This window comes from Triplophysa dalaica, chromosome 5 (assembly GCF_015846415.1).
Source record: "Triplophysa dalaica isolate WHDGS20190420 chromosome 5, ASM1584641v1, whole genome shotgun sequence".
Lineage (NCBI taxonomy): Eukaryota > Metazoa > Chordata > Actinopteri > Cypriniformes > Nemacheilidae > Triplophysa > Triplophysa dalaica.
Genome location: NC_079546.1, coordinates 4,533,993 through 4,553,046, shown reverse-complemented (window position 1 = coordinate 4,553,046; position 19,054 = coordinate 4,533,993). Strand labels below are relative to the sequence as shown.

The 19,054-nt window shown below is 37.7% G+C and overlaps 1 protein-coding gene across 1 annotated transcript in view; it reads right to left on the bottom strand.

Annotated features, from left to right (window-relative positions):
- Nucleotides 1–637: 637 nt before the first annotated feature.
- The window catches only part of cped1 (cadherin-like and PC-esterase domain containing 1), a 37,821-nt gene continuing 19,404 nt past the window's right edge, over nt 638–19,054 (bottom strand). Inside the window, 8 exon segments of the mRNA XM_056747596.1 lie at nt 638–1,977; nt 1,979–2,077; nt 3,307–3,453; nt 3,646–3,733; nt 3,846–3,947; nt 4,538–4,758; nt 8,008–8,144; nt 9,796–9,913. Coding sequence (XP_056603574.1) covers nt 1,849–1,977; nt 1,979–2,077; nt 3,307–3,453; nt 3,646–3,733; nt 3,846–3,947; nt 4,538–4,758; nt 8,008–8,144; nt 9,796–9,913 — 1,041 coding nt within the window. The 3' untranslated portion in view covers nt 638–1,848.

Genomic DNA, 19,054 nt, shown 5'->3' with positions numbered 1-19,054 from the left:
TCAGGCCGCTGGCCCTGGCTTGGAGGCTGGTGAGGAAGGACAGAGCGCGAATGATGCCCATAAAGAAATAATGCGTAATATAACAAACTCACTCGGGATTTTGGGGATTATAGTGATAAAAAACTGCAACGTTATTAAAAACGATGATTAAAAAGCAGAATATATTTTTTTTAATTTTGTGTTTTAGAAATACTTAGAGAGGATAAAAAGGGCACAATAAGTAAATCGTTTTTCAACATTAAAAATATGATTTAGCACATTATAATTGAACAAGTGAAGAATGCAATTTGATTTCTTTTCCAATCTTTTTCTTTAAAAGTTAAGTTTACATGAAAGCAGAAACAGGCTGATTTAATTTAGACAGAAATTTCGACTAAACTTAAGTTGCATGAAAGACAATACAAATAAAATGGAAACTTATAAATTGGAAAATTGTTATATTAAATTAATAATACATATTTGTTCCATAACTTTTCAATGAGATAAAAATCACGAACATTTTCATATTAAATTAATAATAAATATTTGTATAAAATGTATAAACATTAAACTGTTAATAACATTGAGTGTTCTAGTAAGTATTTGGTCTTATGTGACAAACAAACATTTAAACGGCAAAGAGTTCATTTTAAGTTATAAAAAATATATGTTTAATTGTTCATGATGTTGTGACATTTCATTTTGAATGCTGTTTATGCATAAAATGTATGATTTAAATAACCAAGCAAATAGACAATGTTGGCACAATCCTTCATAAACACAAGAAACATTCTTAATAAATTTGATTAAATAAACTGACCTCAAAACTGATACATCATATGTGGGAAATCGTTGCCAGCACAACCCTTTGAAATAGAAGACAGTGTGCAAAATAGGAGGAGAGTTAACATGCATTGTGAAGTATTTATAGTTTCTTGTGAACTCATTTCACTTCATGTTTAAAGCTTAAAACTGTTGGAAAGAGAAGACCTATGGGATATTCAAATACATTTTTCCAACTAAATAGCAGACCAGTGAAACATGTCATGCATTCCAACAATTCAGATTTAACCCAGTCAAAATATAAAACTGCTTACTATCAAAACTTACTGAAATAGCATAAATATACAGATATCCTTTTTCCTGTGAACAGCAGGCTATACAACATTTACAAAGGTTATTATTAAAAGCACTAGAAAACACTGGTAGAAAAATAAATGTAGAAATATTTGTTAAGAACATATGACAGACATACTACAACATATCCTTCGTAAGACCTTTGGCATACAATACTTCACAAATACTCATGGACCTGGTATGTGAAAGAAGGGAGTGTAAAGCTAGACTTCAAAACATCGCCCGAGCTTCCATAAAAGTGACAATGCGAGACAGCGTGACATGAAAGGCACTGCGTAGTGCCTGCAAAACGTTTCCAAAATACATGTGGGAACATTTCCGCCCGAGCTCTAGCAGCAGCATTGTAGGAACGTTGCATTAGCATTGAAGGAAAGTTTTTTGAAAAGCTGTTTGAAGGGTCGCATGACGACAGCAGTCACTGGCAGCCCTTAAGCTGCAGCTGCCAAAGACATTTTGGCGAGACGTCAGAGGGTCTCATTTACCTCACCCCATGCCCCTATCCATCTGGATCCCCCTGCATGCACAAACATCTACCTAACCTGCCCATCTCCAATGTACCACTTTGATCCAGCATTGGTAGATTTAGACCGATCATTGCTCACTGTGTTTAAAAATACCTGAGCATTTAGCCCTTTTAAAAAAATAGATGTACGTGTTCATAGCTACTTATACAGATGCTTTTCCCGCTGCAAACACACTTAGGTTAGCGTCACCAGCCGCTAAATGTCTCTGTCATTGTTGCCGAATGGTCCCGCTGACAGCACGGTTCACACAAATCCTACTTAGTAGGATTTCCGAGTAGACTTTGTTCACTGGTCCCTTGACGTGGTAGGAAACATCAGGTTGAGACGATGGTTGAGGCTCCTGTGTGCACATTGGCCCTGGTCCCACTTTCTCCAGCATACCTTGAGATCTTCAGCTTTCCTTCAGAAGCAGAAGTTGGAAAAGGAAGCTTATAGACCTGTAAAGAAGATATTGACAGGATGTTGATCCTGGAATTGACACCTTTCAGAGAAGGCTGGTTGCGTAGCGTAGGGAAGATCACTGGTTAGCTCAGATTGTGAAGTCGGGAACTTTTCAGTTCTTTTCATTGACGTTGGACTTTTTAATGAATTAGGGAAGTGGTCTAAATTTTATACTCTTAAATTTGTAGCTGACAATTCTAAGTCCAGCCAAGGTGTCCTAGACCAGACGAAAATCACTTCAGTTCCATGTGTGAGTTAGCTTGGCGTTGTTACCACCACTTCACAAACTTGGGAAGCTAATACATCTGCTCCCACCCTGCTCTTTACTGGCTAATAAAATACAGCCTGATAACTAATCACTCATTAACTGATCCGCCTGCCACTTTAAGGGTATAGTAAAAAATGAAATGACTTCCCTTTTAAAAGATTTATGGGGCTGCAAACCAATGAAGTATTTCTAGATGGAGCTATAGGCATTTAGCTTTTAAATAAAAGGTCTACCAGTCACACAGCTTTTGTATAGAAGCCTTTATATGTGGATCTAAAAAATACAGAATCATTCACATGTGCCTTCTGTGGTCCGTTCACATCATAATAATAATGTAATTAAATACATTTTGTTTTTATTTGTGTGTCGGTTTATATTTACAGTAATATCTGTACATGTATTTAGGGGGAAAAATTGTGATAACCTCGATTCTTATTACAGTTTCATGTCTCTTGACATGGTGTCAGACTTTTACATTTTTGTTGGATGACTTTGTCTCTTGAGGTTTGATTTTGTTGAAATTCAACAGACACTGGACTGGAATGACCACAATAAATCTAGAAATGCTAATTCTATAAAAAAAAATATCTTTAAAATATTCAAAATCCCCCAAAACCTTAAATGGTTTAGAATGGTGGTGAGAATCTGGGGTATTTTGTGCTTAATTGTCACTTAAAAAATATTGCATATTTTGCATATGCAAAACAAATATTTTAATTTACCTATATAAAATTTAATTATAAAATCCATTTGATATTTTGATGAGTTACAGAAATAAATAACATTATTTAGATTTATTTCTTGTGTAGGTATTTGTTCAAATGTGGAGTGTGCTTTGTGTCTGTTTGCATTTAATACATTCTGTGAGTCGTTTATCTAAAGCCAGTGTTACAGTGAGTACAATCATCGGCTTATTTCTTTAAAATACATGACAGGGCCTCACAGAATCCATTTTACCTCATGGTAATGGCAGGCACACCGGCCCTGCAGGAACTCTTTATATCGTCCCATAGTGATGCTGAATGTGTCAATGACCTCATATCCAAGATGTTTGGCATTTTCCAGAATATCCTTGTTCACATGATAGAGTTCTTGCACTCCGCTCTGCAAACAATGAATGACGATGATGTAGAGTGACAGGTTTATAAAATATAAATAAACAATAATCTGAATGAATAAATAAATAAAACGTGAATATCTGTTCCACAGACTTTGAGGGCTCTGACATCTGTCCAGCAAAAAAACAAGCGGAATAATGCATTTCCATGAATGTCTGTCATCTCCTGCAGATCTTACCAGGGGAAGGGATCGAATGCCATCTACAGGAAGATGGAAACCCATTCCTAAAGACTTCACCACTACCAGAATGTTCTGAAGACCCTCACTAAGAGATAAAACAGAGATTCGACTTAAAAATCAGATCTATTTGCTGAGAAACGGTATGAAAACTGTGTTTGACTTAAGCATTTGTTTATTTGTAAAGGTTTCTTTGTCACCTCTTTAGAACCTGTTGAATGGTCCTCAGATGGTTTAGGTTGAGCCACTGCACCCCACCAGCGACCAGTACTGTCTTAGAGGAATCCTCCAGGGGCCTTGACCTGAAAAAAAGTTAAAGCTCAGCGTCATATCGTAAAACCGTAAGCAACAATCCATGGAAGGAACTGACCCATAATTCCAAATAAAAGAATGTCAATGTTTATGGTGGTTCAGTTTGTACTGCTCAAATAAGCTGTATGCGTTCAATATAACAAATAAACAATTTCATAATTTACTCGTGTTATTCCAGACCTGTATGAATTACTTTTCTTTTGCAGAACACAACAGCAAATTGTTGAACGTTGGTCCCCCAACAACTTGGGGGCACAATACCAAAGAGACATTTCTCAAAATATCTTCTTTTGTGTTCTACAGAAGATTGACTAGGTTTTCAATGACATGAGGGTGAATAAGTGATTACATTTTTGGGGTAAACTATTCTTACAATCTAATCTAATTTATTTATTTAAAATAAATTATCCCCACAGATACGAACTGATCTAACACAGTCTCCCAGATGCACAGACTCACACAGAGCCCACATTCCACCGTCAAACACACAGATTTAATCATTATGCTTTCCACATTAGACTGGTCATTCACAGCCTAATGGGTATCATTTACAGCCACATGACACACACATATACTGTACCTCTCTATAAGCTGTTCCAAAGCTCTTTGGAAGGTGGGTCTCTGGGCCTTCGGCAGCCAGAATTGTGGGTAGTAGGAGTAACTGGCGATAGTTCGCCCTTGATTCAGATTGTGGTAGATGATGGTATCGTGGGCCTTGTCCCAATCTTCCAGCGTGGTGTTCACTCTTTCCATCAGGTAGTACATCATCCCTCTGTTGGTGGAGTCGCCAATGAATAGGACCTGAAGCAAAACATGAATGTTTTTAGATTCATGATAATAAGTCTGTCGGTCTGTCTGTCATCGTCCGTCTGTCCGTCTGTGTCTTATAGACGTTTCACCGGACGCCTTTGTTGACCGGTCTGGCTAGTAGCTAACAATATAACTAATTCTATTTTAATAGATTTATTTTTAATATTAATTTGTCAATATTGATTTATACTAATTTTATAAAATAAAGAATTTGTTCAATGGGTCGTATAACTTACTCGCATTTAAGATTGCCATATAAGGGTTCTTCTACTGTTAACCCAACATAATACTGACTTGACATACTTTTAACTTTCAAGCTTATGTAATGTATTGTTTTATCTTTAGCTTCTACTCAGAAATAATCCACAGGGACGGATGTCTACCAGAAATTGAGATTGCGTGCACTATCATTTATGTTGTTGCTCTGTAAATGTCTTTTAATTGAATAAAATGTTGATGCTTTTGGCAAAAAATGTGACGAAACTGAATCATTCATCCTTTACAATAACTTACAGTAAAGTCTCTTTGTGTGTGTTCTCTCAAGCACACACACAGTTTTCATATCACCATGACACTGGAGCCAAACACACAAATCCTACTGATGCCACACAAGACCTCAGACACACTTTTGGCCCCTAGCCCTCCACTCTCTTTCACACGCATGCATAGAGGAAAGAAACACCAAGAAATGCGTAAAAAATAACGATGATAAAAGGAAGTGTCATTTTGAGTACAAAAATGACAACATTCTTGGTTTGTCGAGCTGTATGTGAGTCTCACAAACACCATGCACACATGCTGAGGAATAACCCTTTTTGAGTCTGAAATCAAGAGGGGGTGGAAACAGTCATGCTGGGTGGATGAGTATTGAGCGAATTTCACGCATGAACACACTGCAGGTTTGGCACACCGCCCATAAACCCCCGCTGGGCTTGAAGCAATCATTTGAAACACACAACTCAAAAGCAGAGATGCTAGAGTGTTTAGTATATAAAAATAGTACTCATTTAAATTCTATAAGGCACAGCTCATTGGTTCTTATAATGTGGAATATAACAACCAATCACGTTGGGCTGTCATGGCCTAAATTGATAGGTCCTTCATTTGGAATTTGTCAGCCAATCATTGTAAGTCGCAAGCTGATAGGCTCTTCATTTGGAATTAGTTCACCAATGAGCTATCACACGCTGCTAGTCATTTGTTGTAAAATGGTGGATGTTTATGCATTTGTGTGTTTGGAGGGTTGTGGCAGCTTGGAAAAGTATTTTTATTGTTAAGTCTATTGCATTCATTAAGGTCTACCTTATTTTTATATTTCATGTATGTTTAAGATTTGCATGTCTTAATTTTGTATTGTCTATTTTTTTACTTTAAGGTTGTAGATGAGCTGCAATTTATGAATCACCAAGGACAATGGCTTTACCAATGTCATCTGTACTGTTCTGCTGCAAAAATAATTCCATCTACATCTTTGATGTTTTAAATGCGAGTAATTTTGACTACATACATTTACATTTAGTCATTTGGCAGACGCTTTTATCCAAAGCGACTTACAGTGCACTTATTACAGGGACAATCCCCCTGGAGCAACATGGAGTAAAGTGTCTTGCTCAAGGACACACTGGTGGTGACTGCTGGGATCGAACCAGCAGCCTTTGATTTACCAGTTCAGTGGTTTAACCCACTAGACCACAATCTCCACTACACTTCATTATTTGGCAAAATACTCTGGGCAAGTCCTAGTTGAGGAATTGCTTTTCACCAAAATTTGTTTAAACATATTTACTCTTTTGATAGAGAAACTATCACCTACATCTTGGATGGCCTTAAGGTCATTTCATAGCATTTTTATGTTGTCATATTCTGTAAACCAAATTAAACCTTTGGTTAAGGCCTAGTTGAGGGCTTGCATTTTATGAGTCCCTGATAACAATGGTTTTTAGCAAGTTGTCTTTACTCTTCTTTTCCAGGAACAATGTCTGCTGCATCTTTATCGGCCTGAAGGCGAGTAGTAGCATTTTTTCATTAGTCTAATATCCTGTACACCAAATAAATTAACCAAATTTAACCTTTTTTTAAGGCATGGTTGAATAAAGAGACAAAGTGCATGTGGTTTCGGGATGCTTGAGACAAAATAGTCTAAGCTGAAAGACTGAAATGGATAGTGTGAATTGTTAGCTCCTCCACCTGTTGGCTCTAGTATTTGCATCCTCCCAATACCGCCAACTTCAAACTTTCCTTTTTTCGGTTTTCTGGAGCACGTTTTAAAAATGAGAGTTCTTCAACATCGTATGTTAATGTGGTGTTTGCACAGTCAGACTTGACTATTTGACCGTGTTGCTTAAGTTTTTTGTGTGAAACAGGTTAGTCTTTCTGTTGCGTTTGCTCATGTGGCTCATGTTTTCTTTATCTTGGGTTGTTACGTGCCCTGTATTTGGCTACTGTCTCCGTAGAAGTAGGGTTTTAACTAGTTGAACTAACTATTAGCCAAATATTTTCAGAAACTGCTGGTTAGGTTGTTAGCTTGAAAATCTTAAGGGTATGCCAGCCCAGGTAAGCTGCCGGCTATGCTAGGGGTTTTCAAACGTGTCCTTTATGAACTTTATTCCTGCCCATGTCTCCCATATCTGGTACCCAGTTCAGGTCTTGTAGCCTTATTTGTAGTTCATGAACTCATGTCTTGAAGGACCACTTCCCTGTATGGTTTAAGTTCTTCAGATGCCTTAATTCCCGATGTAGTTTGAAGCTCAACTCTGAGCAATAGCCATTCAGATACCAGTGTACTATTGGATTGCTTTATTAAAGCGTAATACTGGTAATGCCTTAAAACAGTGGTTATTAATACTGGAATGCACACTGCTACGTTTTTTAGTTTAGCTGGTGGTTGTTTCTGCTAATAACTTAATTTGAATCAGGTGAGTTAAGAGACCTTCAAAAGCGGGCAGTGCTCAGGATAACTGCTTTATAATGCTATATAGGGGCTATAAGTAACCCAAGTAGCATGTGCACACAGAGATGATTTTTCTTTAATTAACTTTGTGTACTTGGAAACCTTTAACAAGCCAAGTTCTCCATGTTAAATATGCACATTTTGTGTGCATCTTATCTGACACGGTTTAGAGTTTTTCTGCTAATGAACTCATTTGAATCTGATATATTTACACAATGTGGAGTGTCCCTCAGACCAAAGCTGAAAACAGTTGTGATATGATTCTGATTTTAAAATACTTGTGTCCTTACCTTTCTGTCCATCATGCAGGTTTGTAACTGAGGTTGGTCCAGCAAGGGGTGATAACAGCTGTCGGGTTGCCAGGAGACCTCTCTCCAGTCACAGGTCCTGTTGTCCGTACAGCTCAGACATGGAACAACCCAACGACCTGATGGAGATCAAACATTCACACATTTTGTATGACTTTCAATATGTACTTGAACAAATGTGATTTATTTTGAAGTCTCTCTGAACTTCCAAGACCAGAGTTGAGAACTACTAGGTTGTGAAATATTGTATAAGGTAAGGAAAAACCCAATCAAAAAGCCAGAACAGTTTTTGGCTGTATGGCTCCATAAATAACCTTCTGAAACCCTTTTTCAAAAATCTTTAGCTCAAATGGTTCTTTGGGGAAAAACCTTTTCTAACAACTTAAGAGTAGACAAATTTTCTTTTTAATACTTGTCGTTTCTGTAATTTAAGCTTTTAGAAATGACATCTGATTTGTACCTAATGTAGCCAGTATCAACGAAAGGCTAAAATACACCAAAAATACTTTATCACAGATTCAGTCTGCAGATTTGCTCAGTTGGTGTGTTTCTATCTAAAATTTTCAAAACGTCTGCAAGTATGTCAAGATTAAAAAAAAATCAGTTTAGATCAGGTGTAGTGTATTCTACCCATAAATGTTTATCAAAACTAACAAAGCATTTCAAGTGATATTCACACTATGAAAAAGGTTTGTTTTAAAGTTCCCAGATTCTAAAGGAATGTATAAGGAGGGCTTAGTCCGAATTATTCTATAACTCTATCCCAGACGGACAGCTAAAGTGGTTCCTTTCTGACTTTGATCCACTGTTCTTGCCATAATTTGTTTTACTTCTATAGCACTAACCCGAACATTCTTCAAACTCTAACCTTATAGTGTTAAATCTAAAGTTCAGCAGCTTAAGATGTGCACAGAAGCTGAACTTTCAGAAACTAATGTAAAGTTAGGATAGATGCTCTACATTTTCAGTAATAAATCAGCCCAAGAAAGCAGCTTTTTGTTAGAAATTGCCAAAATTCTGCTTCACCAGTTAAGCTTTCCCATTCCCTATTACTGCAAGTATGGACTACAAATCTTTACAATGAGGATGTTTTATAGCCAGCTCTCTTCATAGTAAAAAGTTATGTCTACAAAAGTATTTGCAAGGCCAAGACTTGCTGTGAGTTACTACCCGCACAAGAGACCGAGGGCTTTAAATCTGACAGAGGAAAGTTTCAAATTTTTGTTTTAGATCCTTAACCCCACCATCAAAAGAATTCCTTGCTTTTCGGTGTATATTTGTTTCCAACCAGGTATTTTTGGGTTAGTGTAGTGAACTGCTGTAAATGACATTGTTTAGAAACATGTTTTGTCTTTGTAATCTTTCATCAAAGTGGTAAACTTGCCCTGCCTCTGTTATCAAACATCTTGAGTAAAACCACATGAAAGCTATTTTCTAGTTAACACTGTTTTAGTAACAAATCGTGTTGAAAGGGACAGTTCAGCAACTTATTCCCCTTTGTTTAAAAACTGTTTCTGGTCCATAAAATGGGAGACAATGAGGGCTGATGTTTGTTTAATTTTCAAAATGTCTTTAAATTTTGGATTTGGTTTGGAATGACAAATATGGGTAATGTTTTTTGAGAGAGCTTTCATTAACAAATTGTTAGTTCGATATTAACATTCTTGTGCTCAAAGGTTTCCTTTGAAAACCAAAGTATCTCACTTAAGTTGTATACGCCAATTAATGTACAAGATCCTAAATCCAGCTTAATTCAGGGCTAAAACGTACCAGGCTCATCTCCTGATAAGCAAGGTGGTGGTGATGATGATGGCTGAGTTTCTTCTGACGATCCTGGAACCGGCTCCAAACCGCAAGGCTGGTCTGGTTTGACCACCAGGCCACAGTCCTGCAGGTAAAACAAAGGTGAGTTTGACATTTTTCATGATCTTTGCACTTCTCATATCCCTCAGACAACAAAACAAAGCTTTTATTGGTTATGAAGTTTCCATTGCTTTTTCCACATGGACCCTTTTTCTCCCTCACAACCTTTGCTTTCATGTGTCTGTGTACAGTAGTCACGCCGCCCATCGCCTTCCCTGTGCCCTTGGTCCTTGTAATGGGTCAGAGGTCAAACAAACCTAACAGGCAAAGTAACATCGGCAAGCCTGCTCTGCCGACCCTCCAGGTCCCTCACGGGAGCCGTCGGGTCTGGCTCGACTTCAGAAGACCGGCAGCTCCACCCTGGACCGCCTCACTCTCTGATTTTCCCCCTTCCTTAACACTTTGCACAGGGGCTTCTCGTGACCACGTAACATTCCCCAAGATCCCGCCGCAATTCTCGACAAAGTGCCACAAAACAACTTAACAGGGATTTTCTTGTTAGTACCTGCACACAGTGTGCGCATGCAAACACGGGCCGGCTTTTGATTCTGGCCAGGCCGACATAAATCAGCGAGACCGCTCGAGCCCGACGGAAACCGCAATGCCCTTTGTGCATCAGAGCCGGCAAAGTCAGCATCCCTTTGGAAAGGAAAACGCTTAAAATTGAACCACATTTGAAGTGTAAAAGATGATAAAATTTGTTCACGCTCTCCCCTGTCATCTTTCCATTCCTTGAAGAGGAAAATGGAATAGTTTCATCCAAGGCTCCTTTCAGCGGTGATGGTTTAGTAAGAGAGCGGTAGAAAAACTCTTTACCACTGTAGGATAAAGAATAAAATGTGCGTGAACCTAAATGGCATGTGTCATGTAATTGGACCAAATACGACCGTATTAGTATACTCAATATTGTATGAAATACATTTTGTATTTATATACTGATTGTAAGTGTGTGTGAGCATTTAAATTCTAGCAGCTCTTGTGTCATTTACAAAGACCAGCAGCACGGCTGTGTAATCTCCATTGATCAAGGCATGCACCGATAGAAAATCCTAGATTATTATTTCCGTACATTACACCGTGCTCTCTGCAGACACAGTGGTCAAGTTGAGAAGTGGTATTCACAGGCCCCTTGAGTGTCCTCAAGAACCCTCTCAACCCCTTTTTTTTCTGGTGATTCTTAAGCTCCATGAGGAAGAGCGCGTACTTATGAGTGCTGTGTTATAATAAGCCTCCACTCAAGACAAAGCCCTGCTTTTCCTTTGCTGTAGTGGAATGAAACATCAAAACGTACAAGCACGAGATTAGCTGCTTTCCATCAGAGATGAAACGTGTATAACCATCCCTATGGGATCGGGTGACCCTCTGGGAACGATGAAAGTAAAGCAACTGTCTAAAGAAAAAGGGGGAAGATGCAGACAAAGATGTTTCATATCAAGTGTTTATCAAACGATTTGAACTTTTTTCGATTTCTTTTAACTTCCTTCACAATAAGGTTGTATTTGTTAACATGCACATAGGTAAATGCACTAGATATCCCTTAAATGCATGAGTGTTTCCACAACCGTTATTACCTCGGCAACCCTATACCCATTTTTAAACTTCAATTATAAAAAAAGTGTTGAATTGGTGATAAGTCCGTAAGGAATACATAGAAGATGGAGGTCTAACTCCCAAAAAATGAACGAGGGGGAGGGTAGTGAATAATGTCCAGGGTCACAAAAGACCCTAGGTGTGCATTTAAAGGGACAGTTCATCCAAAAATGAAAATCTGTCATAATTTACTAACCCTCATGTCTTTTCAAACCTGTATAAATAAATTAAAAAAATATTATCAAAACTGAAAATGACTTGCATTCTTGCAAACATCTTTGTATTTAACAGAACAAAGATTTTTTTACAGGTTTGAAACAACTTCAGGATGAGTTCATTTTTGAGTGAACTATGCCTTTAAGGGTTAACTGAAACTAATGATGATTTTTTTTTTTTTTAGCATTTGTTAGTTATTTAATGCCAATACAATTATTCATTATATATTAGTTCAATGTGCATTCACTTATGTTAACAATTACAACTTGTGACTTAATTTCAGCATTTATTAATACAAATTTTAACATGAACTAAGAATAATTAATGCTATAGAAGTATTGTTCAGTGTTAGTTCATGTAAGCGATAGGATAAAATGATGACAGGAATAATAATAATATAAAAAAGGATGCAAACAAAATACGAACTCTATACGAGCCGAATTCAAACCTGCATGAGCGCCACAAAAAATATATAATTCAATCATCTCAAACTTAAGACGTTTTACAATTGTACATAACTTTCTTTAGTAAACAAATGCTTGATTATTTTAAATGTCTAACTGAAGCATTAAAGAGAGCATACAACAGACACAAAAGTGCCTACATCTATAATGCAAAACCAAAAGTGTAATTAAAGTGAAGGTGTGATGAGAAGTGCCATACTGATGTCACATCTGCTCATTCTGTCTCATCTTTTGTCATGAAAGACTGAAGTGGCTTTACACAGAGTATTTAATGTAATCCTGTGGATTATGATTGTAATCCTATAGAATTGTTATGCTGTCCGCCATATAAAGGGTGTGTTTGTAAATATATTGAAAATATGTTTACATGTTTCAAAAAGAACTATGTAGAAAAAAGCTAAAGGCTAATGCACACCGCTGTTTCTGAATGTTTTCTCCAACTGTGCAACAGCATCATTGTAGTATTTCATTTCATTACATGCATAGCTACAGTTATCTTCTGCAAGCAACTGTCCTCCTGCGTTTTGGACTGACCTACACATACCTAAAAGGTACAAAACCACACAAGTGCAGAAATAAATATGTTTTTTCTTCTCAATACATGTAATTATTAATATTTGCCATGCTCTTATTATTTAAATGCTTTCCAGACCTGGATGAAATGTAGGGCACATGGGGTCACGAGTTCATGACCTCTGATTGCATCACCAGTCACCGTCATGAGTTGTGGCATGGACAGATCAAAGCTCACGGATCTTTGAGTTCACGTGCTGTCGCACGCTTTGATTTCTTTCAGGGTGATACCGAAGAAGTGTTGGACAGCTGCCGATCAGATGAATTTGTGATGTAATGGAAGGAGGCAGATGGAATTCAGAGACGAGTCCAGTTTTATTAATACATCTAAGCAATCAAACATGTATGCGTCATCTGAGGAAGATACAATGATGGTAGAAGACAGACACGTGCTCGAGGCAAAGAAGGAAAGAAATAAGTGTTGAGCAGCATTTGACAAGTTTGCATTTAATATGGGCCAGTATGTTTGCCTGCATTTTATACATTTACATAAATTTGACTTTTTCAAACAAATAACCAACATAATCTTAAAGTGGCTTATTCGTATAAATTGAAGGTTGTATAAAATTAAATAAAAGAAATTCAATCGCCCCAAAAATATGTTTTTTAGGTAACACTTTCCTTGAAGCATGCATGTATAATGCATCATAAAGAGTTACTAAGGGTAAAATGCATTATACATACATGCTTCAAGGAAAGTGTTACCAAAAAAACATTCTCGGGGTGATTAATTTTATTTATAAAAATGCATTATAATTCTTCAGAATGTGTTTTGTAATGCATTATATTTAGTTGTCAAGAATTTGAACCAATTTGTAAATGTGTAGTGTAATAATGAATTGGTAAGTGTTATAATGTATAAACTGTTATAACAATTGTTTATAAGATATTACAGTGCATTAAAAGGTGCACTACTTTTATAATGCATTATATATACATGCTTCAAAGAAAGTGTTACCGTTTTTTCCAAATCAGAGCATACCGTACTATAAAAATATCATTGCGTTATAGTTGCTTCTCTCCTGTCCACTCTTGTTTTTTCTTGCTTACTCTCTTGTTCCCTAACTCTGAAGAACTGTGGCATCAGATAAGCATTTACCAATTTTAGTGAGGAAATGAGCAGAAGTCAAAGCTGTCAGTCTCATCTCTGCAGAACACACACTGACTTCCTCTGTAACGCGATACAGCTCTGTACCACCTGTGATACACATTCACGAACAGACACACAAAAGCAAAGTCCAAAAGCGCACAGCTCGTCTAATCATATGATTTTCTGTCCTGCAAGCAAGATCCAACACACACGGCTGGTTTTGGTTCATTGATATGCAATCTCTCTGTAGGAGAGCTGAACAACGGCAACAGGTCTGCACCATTCAAAAACGCAAGTGGACTATTTAATAGTGTGAACTTTCCAAGCCAGGGGAACGAATTGGACAAGGTTGAAAATGCTGCAATGCTACTTTGTCCAAAATAAAGCGCTGCCAAAACAGTCCGGGATGTGTGCGAGAAGTCAATTGATTCAGGCAGCTACAAAGTCACCTAAAAGGCACTCATTTAGAAAAAATGTCAGCTATGTGTGTGTGATATGAGGGAAATTGGTGCACTATATTTATATTAGTTTGGACGCTATGAAGGCAACAAACAAACAAAGAACCAGAAAAAAGTCAGAACCAGAAAACTCCAATTTGAAAAAGTGTACTACATTAGTACTTAAAGTGCATTATTTTACACATCAACATGGATTTGGGATGATTCACCAAAAATGGAAAATTCTGTCATGAATTACTCCTCCAGATCTGTATTCATTTCTTTGTTTGGTTGAACACAAAGACATTTGTAAGAATGTTAGGAACTGACAATTCAGAGGCACCATTGACTACCATTATTATGTATTTTTTTGTTCTGTTGTACACAAAAGACGACATTTTGAGGAATCTTGGAAAGCAAACAGCACATCTGACTACCATTGTAATTTTCCTTTCTTTGGGAGTCAATGATGCCTCTTCCAAATATCTTTCTTTGCGTTTAACCGAACAAAGACATTTATACAGATTTCAAACAACTTGGAGTAATTCATGACAGAATTTTCATTTTCATCAATTTTCAGATTCTATGAAAAGAAGATCAAAGCCCAATATTTTTTAGTACCCTATATTAACTACGAAATGAATGTGTAACAATAGAGTACTTTTTGAGCTTCGCTATACACATACAAACACACATTGCTAGTCTAATAATTGACAATCCTTCCTTTAACAGAATCGTATGTAAAAATCCAGTCACACCCAAAAATGATGACATGGGTTTATATTTCTGTTATGATGCAAAATCCATGTAATGAATGTTTCTCCAGGATACGGGTGAGAGGGGGGAAAGGACATGGATTGCATTCTGAGTTCAGGCATTTTAACAGATGGGAGGCATGCCATCCAGTATTGCGTTTCCTCTATACACACACTGACGTGCTCACACATACAAATACCTCATACATCTGCTTAATGAGACTCTGCCTTTATTATTTATTGCAGGCAACGGAATAAATATCCTCTATAACTCATTTTTGGGAAACCCTGTGCAAGGCTGACGTCAACCAGAAAAATTGTCACAGGCCCTACGAATTTAAGTGACGGCCTACAACATCTCGAACCATACAGCCTGATAATGCCACATGAGGTGCGTCGAAAAATATATCTTGCGGGACTATACAGAAACCACACAAACACACATTTAAATAAATGCCAAAAAGCGAAATCAAGAGAAAACTGAAAGAACGCAGTGTTGGCAATGCAAGTGCGAAAATTCATCTCAATTTTAAAGTCCTGGCTCATGGATCAGATACCAGATGTCAATTACTAAACAAGGACAAGTCTTGTTCTCAGATTCATCCCTGGCCTGAACTCTTGTTATTCTCTCTCTCTCTCTCATATAAATTAGGAGGCACACATTCTGAAAGTATAATTTGGGTGGGAGTTTATATATACTCGCTGTCCTGTGCCCTGCTCTGACCCCGGCGGTGCTGTGAGAGGTTAATCCTTGTGTGAGTGGACCTGATCTGACAGACTTCAAAAGCGGAGCTCCCGATCACGAGCGCCGCCACATAATCTCTTCAAGTCTACTGGAGAGAATGTGTGTGTGGTCCTGATAAAAACCTACAGTGTGGGGACCAGTCAATGTCACCTGCCCAAAACAGCTTACAAATCAAACTAAATGATGTTTATTTGAAAACGTAAGAAATGCAGAGAGGTTTTGTGAGGGTTGGATTAGGGAATGGAATATAAAGTTTGTAAAGTATAAATATCATGATGTCAATGGAAAGTGTGTGCGTCCAGAGAAAGTGGTTAAGGTTTCTGAACTTTGACTGAAATCCAATACAAATAATGCAGAAAGAAAGAAATGAGACAGAGAAGCATATGATATTAGACAAATATGACACAGGAATATAAAACGAGGATTACCAAGACATGGAATATGAATTTCCAAAGACATGGTATCAAGTAAAAAATGATGAAGAAACACTATCCGAATGAAACATGGAAAGCATGCAAGATATCTTACAGCCAACATTAAAAATCCTTAAGCGTTTTACTTCAGCAATGTAATGAGTTTCAGAGTGAAACAGGATATTCAAAAATAAAGCGAAAGACTTGATTTTAGCCATCAGGACTTGATTAGATGAAAAGTGGGCATTGTATACCAGAATGAAACCAGGTGGGGTGGAAAAATATGCTTTGTGACGTCAGGCAAAAGGTTGAAAGATTTTTTTCGTCCTAAAATGATGTGCACAAAATGTCCAGATAGGTGTTATGTATGTATTATAGAAGATCTATACACCTATTGAAAATGTTGCTTTTTTTATTAAAGCAATCATATTAAGTTCACCCAGCAACTATGATTAATAGACTCCCAATCTGATCTGCATGACAAAACATCATGATCTAAAGTCATGTGAACCTGGCACAGCATCAAATTGGCATTTGCCCCCAAAACTGCAACCTACCGCTATTAAAGTTGGGGATTATGGCGTTCACCATCCGCAGTGCACTAGTTCCAGATGTGCGTGGACAGACACGGCATTCACAAAGCTGATAACTGTCGGGCAAATGGTGGCAGGTTTCTACACTTTACGATTGTGGCTCATGGGTGATACTCCCATCAAAGCAGGATTAAACGCTCCTGACAACCTAAGGAAATCAGCATTTAACTCTCTATCGCCATATCGACCGCCGCAGGGTATGCGGAGGAAACAGCGTTATATATCTTAGAGCTCCGAGGCCAGATGCTTTATTTTAATAGGTGAACTTATCGTCACAGAACAGAGACAGCCACTACAGACAAGTCAAATGGAAAATTTCAAGAAGCTTAACATAGAGACTTCAAAGAAGCCATCAATGTTAAAAATCTAATAGACTTATGATGAAGGACGGATCTGAGATGCATCTAGGGAACACAACTTCAGAGACCTGCAGTCAAAGAGCTTAGTAAGCATCTCCAGCATCCACCAAAACACCCTAGCAACACCTTGGAAACCATACATGGACATTTACCACTTACAATTCCTCGAAAAGGGACACATTGTAAACCAAATCTGACTATATTGAGCATATTTCACATGTTCCTGTTGTAGGCCCCGCCCCGAAAAATAACCAAAAAGTAAATTTACCTCATTCTGCAAATATTTGAAGAAAATGACTATTTTAGGAAACCTTATAATCATTAGAACATTAAAACTCGCTTTTCTTTGTTTATTTTTAATAAAAGATGAAAGTGGACGGTGCGCTACATGGAAACAATGGCACAGACGGTGTGCGTGCGTGTATACACCGATACAACCCCTCGTGTATGCAGGGACTAATGAATGTTTTCATAACTGTCATCATGCCTGTGTCTTCAACTAATTAAAAATAAAATTGCCCAACAATCAGGCAACATTTTGCATTAGCTTGACAATACAGTGTTCTGAGAAACTCGAGAGAACTTCAAAGCTCCGCTGGGTGAATGGAGCTTGTGTTTTGGAGGGGGGTGCCGGTGGTCCTCAACCCCCACCCGATTTACAGACATCCAGCTCTGACCATCACGGTGCTTTCACTGACCCATTAAGGTGGGGGGGACATAAAAAAGAACAGATGATAGAGCACTTGGGAAATAAGTCCAGGTGGTTTTTAGGAGTCGGTGAAATGAGATGAACATATTTACATCTTAAAACTCAGCACACGGTTGTTCTTTGGGTTGACAATTCTTTAACAGGTAGGTTCTCAATATTTTGATATAATTATAGAAACTCATGAGTGAAAAATTTAGTTTTGGGCTGGAATTGACATTCCAATGTTATTATAAAGTTTGACCATTGACACGCGTAATTGAACTCAGACACCTGTTTTAATGTAACCTGTAAACTATCAAATTAAAGAAATAATGAACGTGCATTATTACAAAATAAACTTAATAAATAAACAACAATTTAAAGTAATCATATTTAGAAACCCATATGAAAAGACCACAGCAAACCATTAGCCAAGATAAAAAACAATCTCTGTCTTTCTATTTGTTTTTCTCTTTTTCCTTAGGTTGAGGTCAGAAAAATGAGGTTTCCAACATGCATTTGTTTAACACATCCCGGCGTCTCTTGAAAATTCCTACCGCTCCTAACAGACCGTTACATTCAAAAGCACTTCATCTGTTTTACAACGTACCGCATCGAAAAGGTTACACTATTAAAAAATACCTCATCTCTATACAGTGCCAAAGGGACGCAGAATATGTCCCCTCTCCTAATTACAGACTCCATAAACCCAGAAGTCACAGCAGTGTGTCAAACAAATGGAGGTGCACATCCCAGCTGGAGTGTGCTTTGGGAACCAGGGGTCAGTTGACTAATGACATCACCAGACGAAGGGCCTGAAAATCTTCATCCGATGGACCAGACCAGAGATCATTCTCTCCATTCTCAAGCAGTTAAAGTGCAAAATAATGATCCACCCCATCAAGACCGCTGATGTTCACATTAAAGGGAACACTTCACCCAAGTCATTTTTTCCTATAGATCAATTTAAAGGGCATTGCATTGGAAGTGAAATGATAAACGCACAGATTTTGGATAACCTCATGGTTAGTTAAATGACAGAATTTTCATTTTTGATCCAATCACAGATGCTAATCTAATTGGTCTGCTTGTTGTCACGGATGAAGAGGGATGAGTGATAATTGTTGGCTCCTTAGACCTTTGATGGCTGCTGTAGATTCTAATGGCAAACAGAGAAAGCGTTGAGAGGGTGGGCATAGATGTCAACATGCTGTGCTTCAAAAGAATTCCACCTCCCTGTCCA